This window comes from Staurois parvus, unplaced genomic scaffold (assembly GCF_062004578.1).
Source record: "Staurois parvus isolate SC_StPar_1 unplaced genomic scaffold, SC_StPar_1.0 ptg000019l, whole genome shotgun sequence".
Taxonomy (NCBI): Eukaryota; Metazoa; Chordata; class Amphibia; order Anura; family Ranidae; genus Staurois; species Staurois parvus.
The window spans coordinates 3,552,531-3,561,733 of NW_028317815.1; the positions used below are offsets into that span (position 1 = coordinate 3,552,531).

At 45.3% G+C, this 9,203-nt stretch overlaps 2 protein-coding genes across 2 annotated transcripts; both read left to right on the forward strand.

Annotated features, from left to right (window-relative positions):
• Nucleotides 1-3,087: 3,087 nt before the first annotated feature.
• On the forward strand, nt 3,088-5,374 carry LOC149472850 (protein NYNRIN-like; the record flags this gene model as incomplete). The annotated part of the gene is made up of 3 exons (XM_089686600.1): nt 3,088-3,185; nt 3,267-3,817; nt 5,148-5,374. Coding segments are annotated over 3 exons (876 nt in total), but the record flags the coding sequence as incomplete, so codon positions are not given.
• LOC149472851 (uncharacterized) lies at nt 5,155-7,762 on the forward strand. The gene has a single exon (XM_089686782.1). The coding sequence runs from the start codon at nt 5,877-5,879 to the stop codon at nt 6,882-6,884; it is 1,008 nt and encodes a 335-aa protein (XP_089542908.1). The 5' UTR covers nt 5,155-5,876; the 3' UTR covers nt 6,885-7,762.
• The last annotated feature ends 1,441 nt before the right edge of the window (nt 7,763-9,203 follow it).

The following is a 9,203-nucleotide window of genomic DNA, read 5'->3' on the forward strand; positions in this document are numbered from 1 at the left end:
TGGAAAAAAGTTTCCAAGACGCAAGGATTGTCGATGACAATACCTTTATCTCTGGTGTGGAATTCTGTGAACAACTGCGTGATTGGGCAAGGGAAAGGCTGGTCGACCAGGCCACAAGCATCCAAGATATTACCCAAGACAAGGCAGAGTCAGTAGAAAAGTTTCATACTAGGTTGTCACAAATTTTCTCAGATCTAGGCTTCAGTATCCATAACAAGGTGCACAGCCAAATGCTGTTGTCAGCCTTCGTGGCAGGCCTGAGGGAGCCAATCAGGAAAGGCCTTACTATGGCTCGGCCTGAATACCATGTGCTGCCCCTAGACACACTCTTACTAGTGGCAAAAGGCCTGGAGTCCTCCCAGCCCACCAAAAAGGACACACCACTCATGGTTGCAGAAACTACTCCATATACATGAGACCACCACCAACCTGTTTCAATTGTGGAAAACCGGGACACTTCAAAAGAGAATGTAGAGCGCCCAGACAGTCCCCCCCACAAGCAAAATGGAGCCCAAACCCACAAGGCCGGCAACAACAACACCAAAATCCCGAACCTAGCTCAGAACACCTGGATCTCCTGTGCTAGGAATTGGGCAAGCCTGTGTCACCCTCCTTTTTCATGGCAGTGTCTTCAAAGGATCCAGGGGGCCCATTAGCGAAGGTGACCTTACCTATTGAAGGGCACCCAACCACATTTTTAGTCGAGCCAGAAGTGTAATCAGAACAGAAGACCTGCCCGACCACTCATATTTCTCTGACATCGACACATCCTGTGTGGGAGTAGATGGGACCCCCAGAGCTAGCCCCCTGACCCGCCCTCTACAAGTTGGGCACAGATGTACTGTCCAGACTTCAAGCTTCCATCATATTTTCCTCATATGGGACCATCACTGTCTCCTCTCCATTGGGGCTCGAGGACACTTCTGCACTGTGTTCCATTCCCCTGCTAATGGCCCTGGAGGAGTCACCCACTGACACCGTCCCATCGGCTGTGATGTCCAGGATACCAAGTTGCCTGTGGTCCACAGGACCTGAAGATATTGGACGCTTAAAGGTCCCGCCGGTCATGGTGCAGCTGAAGCCTGGAGCTCCCCTACCCCAGAAGCCACAATATCCACTAAAGCCAGCACAATCTGCCGCCATCTCAAAGCAGATCAAATTACTCGTAGCAAATGGGGCCTTTATTCCTTGCACCTCCCCTTGCAACACACCATTGTTTCCTGTGAAGAAACGGACACCTAAAGGGGAGCCACAGAAGTACAGAATGGTCCAAGACCTCCGAGCAGTGAATGAGGCCACCATTCTGGAGACACCTATCGTCCCAAATCCCCACACTCTACTTGCAGGAATACCCCCAACAGCTAAATATTTTACAGTGGTGGACCTGGCAAATGCATTCTTCACCGTTCCCCTGCATCCTTCCTGCAGATACCTCTTTGACTTCTACCATAACGGACAGCAATACACCTGGACAGTTATGCCAGAAGGGGCGCAAAATTCTCCAAGCCAGTTCGCCAAAGCCATGACCACTATACTTGACACATGGGAAAAGGAACATCCGGCAGTGACCCTCCTCCAATATGAAGACGATCTCCTCCGCGCTGATGACTTGTCCACTGCCCTAGACACCTCAGAAAGTCTACTGTGCTACCTTGCAGAGAAGGGCTGCAAAGCCTCAAAACACAAGCTACAATGGTGCTCCACTTCTGTCGTTTTCCTCGGCCACTGTCTATCTCATGGAGTAAGACACATCACAAGGGATAGGTTCAAAGCAGTCCTGGGCATTCCCCTGCCTCCAGGCCAGAAGCCACTCCACGCCTTTCTTGGCCTAATCTCCTACTGCAGGGCGTGGATTCCGGAATCTTCCTTGCTGATGCAACCTCTCTATGATGCCCTAAAGTCTGACCCTTTCCAGCTGTCCCAGGAAGCAATATCCAACTTTGAACTTCTAAAACAAGTAATTTCATTGGCCCCAGCACTAGGGCTCCTGGACTATGACAAACCCTTTAAGCTCTTTGTATCAGAGCGCCAAGGACATGCTGCTGGGGTACTCACCCAATCACATGGCAACCGCCTACGTCCGGTGGGCTACTATTCCTGCAGGCTGGATGAGGTAGCAAGAGGAGGCCCCTCATGTCTGCGAGCTGTCTTTGCCACACAGGCCCTGCTTGATAAATCCTCGGATCTGGTCCTGGGCCATTTCCTTATCCTGCTTGCACCCCATGACATTGCCGCCATATTCAATCAAGTCCAGCCGAAGCACCTGTCCACTGCCAGACACTTAAGGATTCAGTGTTCTCTCCTGTTGCCGGATAACATCACCTTGATGCTCTGTCAGACACTGAATCCAGCCACCCTCCTCCCACTTCCCGAGGGGGGAGAAGACTCCGGTCCTGAAGAGACTGATCTGATCCATGATTGCTTTGAACTGATGAAAATGGAAACCTCCCTACTGTGAGTGAAACGCCCCTGGAGAATCAAGACCTTACAATTTTTGTTGATGGTTCCAGATTTGCCGATGGAGGAGGCAGATACCATACAGGATACACTGTTACCACCGAAGACACAGTCTTACAGGCTGAACCCTTACCACCGACGATGTCTGCACAAGAGGCAGAGCTACAAGCGCTCACCACTGCGTGTAAACTGGCTGAAGACAAAAGAGCCAACATCCACACGGACTCAAGATACACCTTCGGTGTCGCCCACGACTTTGGAGTCATTTGGAAGGCCAGAGGATTCCTGACAGCGGCAGGCACGCCAGTAAAGCATAGCTCAGCCATCAAGGACTTGATGGATGCCCTACTCCTTCCCAAACAGGTGGCCATCTTGAAGGTGAAGGCACACGGCAGGTTGAACTTACAGGAGGCTCGAGGCAATCACTGAGCAGATATGGCGGCCAAACAGGCGGCCGAGGAACCACGGGAAGTGGAAGGAGAAGGAATAGTAGGAGGAAAGCCACATCCTGCACTAATCCCACATCCAGTGTTCGTACAGCAGACCTTACCAGTGAATAGGAGCTACCTGAAAGAACTCCAAGAGGCAGCAAGCCTAGATGAGAAGGAAAGCTGGAAATGAAGGGGAGCGACTCTCAAGGATGGGCTGTTCAAATGCAACAAGAAATTTTGTGTACCCAAAACCCTATACCCAGCTGTGGTGCAGTGGGCGCTTGGAGCAGCCCACCTGTCTACAACCCTCATGAACTCCCTCATCAATAAGTACTATGTGGCACCAGGGATCACTCCACTGACAAACAACCTTTGCAGATCATGTGCCATCTGTGCAAAGTGCAATCCAGGACGCACAGAGAAGACGCCGCAGAAACACTTGGCAAAACCCTTGTATCCCTTCCAGAGGATACAAATTGACCATATCCAGATGCCAAAGAGTGGGCGATTTGAGTACGCCCTAGTGGTGGTGGATATGTTTTCCAGTTGGCCGGAGGCCTTTGCTGTAACTAACATGACTGCTAAAACAACCGCAAAGAAACTCCTCACTGAGGTTATATGCATATATGGGCTTCCAGAGGTGATAGAGAGTGACCAGGGCCCCGCCTTTACAGCCTCAGTAAACAAAGAAGTGTGGGCCGCACTAGGGGTCACCCTGGCATTCCACACCCCCTATCACCCTCAGAGTATCGGGAAGATCGAAAGAATGAATGCCACCCTGAAAGCCAGGATGCTGAAAATGGCCCAAGAGACTGGTATGAGCTGGCCTGACAGTCTGCCCATTGCCCTATTTAGCGTCAGATACACACCAAGGGGAGAACACTCCCTATCCCCTTATGAGATTTTGTTTGGTTCAGCCCCCAGACTTGGTTGTTATTTTCCACAACAGTTGCAATTACAATCTGATGTGTTAACCAATTACACTGTTCAACAAATTTTTATTTTTTGCCAGTTTTGGAAACAAAAGGATCCATTTCTTAATGAATTTCACATTCTGAGTTCAAATATAACAATGAAATTTGTCAATTGGCTCTAGTTTTTCTGTAAACGGAAAGTTTTCTACTATAGGCGTAATGACTACATAATGCACAATAATTATATAGATAGATGTCTTTCCACAAATATAAAGCAAGTGATATTGACTACATAACAAAGCCTAAATGGCATAATATATTGCATAGGATTACCAAGAAAAATTATAGCCATAAGCTAAGTTGAATCATTTTAATACTTAGGATTCTCACTAGTTTTGTCTTCAGTTTGTGTCGGTTTTGCTTCTCTTGGCTTTTCTCTTGTATTCGAGGAAAGGGCTATCTCTTACAACTGCACGTGACTACACGCTTCAGGTTCTTCCTCACTTGACTCAACCACGAAGGATTCTGGTGCTTTAGGAATTGGTAGCCCCTCTCCATGAGGAACTGGACGTATTGCCGATGGAATATTTGGATAGTGCACAGATAACTTTTTCTTCTTATTTAGCCCTTTTACAATTGGAGGCACCATACAAAAGTAACAATTACTAACATGATCTGTTGGCTCTCTCCAAATCATTGGCACAGCGAAAGGCATAGATGCCTTTTTTCCATTCAACCATTGCTCCAGTGCCGTCCCACAAGAATTGCAGCATATATATGGTGCCCAGCTCTTGTCCTGGTCTCCTATCTTGCAGCCAAAATACAAGTTGTAGGCTTTCTTAATCATTCCTGTTATCTTCCTTTTTTGTGAGATAAAAGTTATTTCACCGCAGATATAGCAGAAATTATCTGCTTTATTCACACAAGTTCGAGGCATTACTGAGTAGCCTATATAAGCATAAAACGAAATGTAAAGACGCTGTCGAACTACAATCAGCTACAGATACTGCAGCTTTTATGCAGTGAAGTGATGCAATTAAAGGCTAATATTGCATCATCTCAGTATACATGCAATTTTCTATTGGTCACCAGTATCAATTGCGCAATATGCAGCTGAAGTTGCATCATAATTTTGAATGGCTTACGTCATTAGATGGGTGAATATATCATGGAAACTAGAGCCAATCAACATTTTTTAGGGTCATTTTCGTTTTCAGCACCCCAAAATTATGTAAGATTAGCTAATTTTATACCCAAAACTTTTTACCTGTTGAACAGTGTTATATAACCGCATTATCACGAGAATTAACCCAAATATATGTCCAGGTGTTTTCTTCCATTCCAGATCCTGAGTCAGATACAGGAACTCACAACCTACTACATGGAGATTGGGTGTTAGTAAAGAAATTTGTGAGAAAACACTCCCTTGAGCCAAGGTACGATGGTCCATTCCAAGTCTTGTTGACCACAGCCACTTCTGTCAAGTTGGAGGGGAAAAATACCTGGATACACACCTCGCATTGCAAGAAAGTTCCAGCCCCAGAGGACAAGACCCCGTCTACACCACAATGACTGTGTTATATATCCTTTTTCTAGTGAGTCTAGTGGGGGCCCAAGAGGTAGCCATCACCCAGAAAGGTGGCTCCACCCAGTTTTGGTACAATTCATCTAACACACATGTGGCCACTTTCACCTTTGACTGCTGTGATATCGTCTCCTGTTCCAAATACTGCAAATATACTATTCCATTATCTGCGCAGTTTGAATACGGGGTAGCATACGTGTGTGTCACAGATAACTACTGGGTACAGAATTGTGACCATTGGAGATCAGTGGGGTGGAATACGGGGACAGATTGGGGATACAAACCACAGAGTGCATTAGAGAGGAAAGACAAGAATGGCAAATCCCTGATCAGCAGGATGACTCTGCTGAAGATGGTACAGGACATAATATTAGGAAATTTACTTTGACTATAGAGAACCCAGGACCCGCGGACAATGGAACCTATGTCTTGGGACTGTATTTTGGGAACGGGTATAGTGGCACAAGGGGAAAGTTTCAACTAAAAGACATGTATAATTCAACAGATTGGGAGCCTCCCCAACCCCTCCAACCAGTAGTTAACCCCCTCAGGCCTCACGTTTCCACCCTGAAGGACATGGTAGCTATAGCAGACCCCACCTATGAGGACACCATGGCGGCAGAAACTGGGTTCTCTGACACAAATGTTTGGCTTGAATGGATGAGGTACAGTGCAAATTCACACAATAAATCCAATTGTTATGTTTGTGGCAGTGCCAGGCCACACCTAGGTACTGTCCCCCTCCCAATCCCCATAGAAAGTGAGGAATGTTTCCTCAGCCTGTTCACAAATACCAGCACCAATCACTCTATGTGTGAAAGGTGGAAAAAGGAGTACCCCATAGTTACCAACACCCCGAAGCCAGGTGAGGGAATCATTATTTACCCGGTGAATTACACCTGCTACTCCAATTATAAGGGCAGAGGAAGGTTCCTGGGTAATTTCACCGAGGGTTACTGTTCCACTTATAGTAGTGTTTCAGGGGAGCTAGTGCAAAACCAAACCCAGTCCCTTGGTGAATTATACTGGATCTGCGGGGACCTAAAAATCAGGACAAGGTTAGAGGGAACCTGGACTGCGGAATGTGCCCTTGCAAAGGCCGTTATGCCTCTCCATATCCTAGCAGAAGATAACCCTGACACATACTCTGACCCAGCACCTAGCCGCAGGGGGAAGCGTGAAGCTCCCCTTGGAAGCTTTGACCCTCATGTGTATATAGATGCCATTGGAGTCCCAAGGTGGGTGCCTGATGAATTCAAAGCCAGGGACCAGGTAAAGGCTGGGTTTGAGTCTCTAATCCCCATAATAACTGTGAATAAGAAAGAATGTAGATTGGATAAATTATATACTGTATATTACAACCAACAGAGATTTGTGAACTACACTAGAGATGCCCTCCAAGGAATCGCTGATCAGTTGGCCCCTACATCCTATATGACATTTCAGAATAGGATGGCCTTGGACATGATTCTGGCAGAAAAGGGGGGGTGTCTGTAAAATGATAGAAAGCACAGGGACATGTTGTACCTACATTCCTAGCAATACTGGCCCAAATGGTAAAGTTACATTAGCCATCAAGAAGTTAGAGAACCTGTCAGTGGAACTGAAAAAGAACTCACATATCACAGACCCATGGGACCAGTATTTTAGTCGGATGAGCGGGTGGCAGAAGGTCCTAGCACAGATAGGAGTAAATGTGCTGATTATTCTAGTTCTTCTTGCCTTGATAGTTTGCTGTGTCCTACCGTGTCTGAAGAAGTTGATGGGAAAAGCTGTAGCCAATAGTATCCCAACCCTCCTGAATCAAGAAGAAGGGGATTTTCTCGTGAAAGAAGAAGAAAAACCATACACTCCATTACAGTCCTTCCCTACCACCTACCTTAGCACTTCCGCGTAGGGAGCGTAGGGACAGCATCTGACCTTCTTATGTGCAAAGTCTGTGGCAAGGGGGGTGATGGACTAGCCATCACTCGTCTAACGTGCAGCACAAAAGAGTTCCAAGGCACATAAGAACAGATGAGTTAGGTTCCATGGTTTCACAGGGACAGAGTAAAATAGTCATTTTAAGGGGGGGCTGTGATGGAATTAAGTAAAACAACCATTTTGTAATGTATATATATATGTGCAGCTATTCTTTCTATTTCCTTGCTCAAAATGGCACCTCCTCCCATCGAGAGAAGAATGTGTAACTAAGATGGCGCCTCCATCCGGGACTACACCCAAGACAATGATGTTTAGATCCTGGAGGAAGTTTACCTTATATGGACATGACCAATCAGAAGCTTATGAGCAGTCTAGTGACGCAGCACTAACTGCTTGCCAATAAAAAACCTCTGTGCCTTATCTCAATAAAAAGGAAGTGTCATTTGTCTGAACATGGCTTCAGTGTGATTCTTCTTGTGCGTGCACCATAACCATACAGCAAATCAGGACGGGGGAAGATACTCATTAGACGATTGGTCTACTCCAAAACAGTGTTTTTCAAAGTGATTTCTCAACAAAATAAAGCACAGATGGATGGATGAGTGAGTTTGCTTTGAATTAGTGGTGCACGAAAATGAAAATTCTGGTGCGAAAATGAAAATTCAGGATGCACTTAGCCAAAAACCGAAACAGTTTTTAAAAATGTTTTTAAATTCAATTTTTGCATTGAAGTCAAGGATCGTGATTTTGCATTGAATTCACTAGGGGTCATTTTTGCATGAACGTCTATGAGACGCGAGTTTGCATGTATCGGCACGATTATCGACACCTTTTTTCTTATTGGCAAAATGTCAATAACACAATTTTCGGCTGATATGTTTCGGCCGCAGATACAGTATATCGGTGCATCCCTACTTTGAATATTTAAAGAATTAAGTTGTTGTTTTGGATTGTAGTGCTCAGTTAGTTAAGTTCCCCTTTAAAGTGGACCATGTAAATATGAGTGCTGGGTGACTCAGGTCTCTCCTCCAAATAAGAGGGTCATCCATTCAATTTATAATCGTCCATGAGAGTTTACTTTTTTCTGCCATTGTATGAAGCTATTTGACACTAAGAAGGGTGGCACCTTTGCTCTCAAGGCCCATTTAGCAATGTATATTCTGCTGTTTATTTATTAAACTAATTGAGGCTGTTCACCTAGCAAAGTGTATTTTCACGTTTGCAAAGTGAAATGTTAGTACATAAGGTTAAAGCATGTTCACTTTAAATAGCCAGTTTTTTTTTCCCTTCATACACCATTGGGTATTTAAAGTGAAAACGGCTTTATTTTAATTATTATTTCCCTATAAAAAAAGATACCACTTTCCATGGTTAAAATGTACTTTACTGGTTGAACATGTACTAGTCTCTTAGTAAATCAATAATGCTTCAAATCTCCCACACAGAAACCCCAACCGCTATGTCTATGAATGCAGCAAAGTGAGTGTGTCGATAGCATCTCTTCTGTTTTTAAACCACTTAGGTTTACCCTTCCTCTTCATAATCCTGTGTGTCTGGGAAGTACTGGAGACTGTTTTTCACACCTAGGTGTACAGGCTCTAAATGTATTGGTGTGTGTACAGTATGAGTACCTTTAAAGGACAACTATAAAGACCTTTAAAGGACAACCTATAAGCTGCACATACTCTATAAGCAATAGTGACTCTTGTCTTCATTTGTTAGCCCCTAAGTAAATGATATTCAGTCTATGTGCCCCAATGTGAATCATCTCCACCTTTAACTGAAAAGCAGCTTAGGGGACTATAAGACCTCACAGGTGGTGCAGGTAAATATGTGTATATTCTCTATTCTCAGGTATTGGACTAAGCCCGGGTTCACACTGATGTGGTCCGG

What these genes read in the sequence shown, in the direction of transcription:
- LOC149472851 (XM_089686782.1), top strand. Translation starts at nt 5,877, where the DNA reads ATGTATAATTCAACAGATTGGGAGCCTCCCCAACCCCTCCAACCAGTA.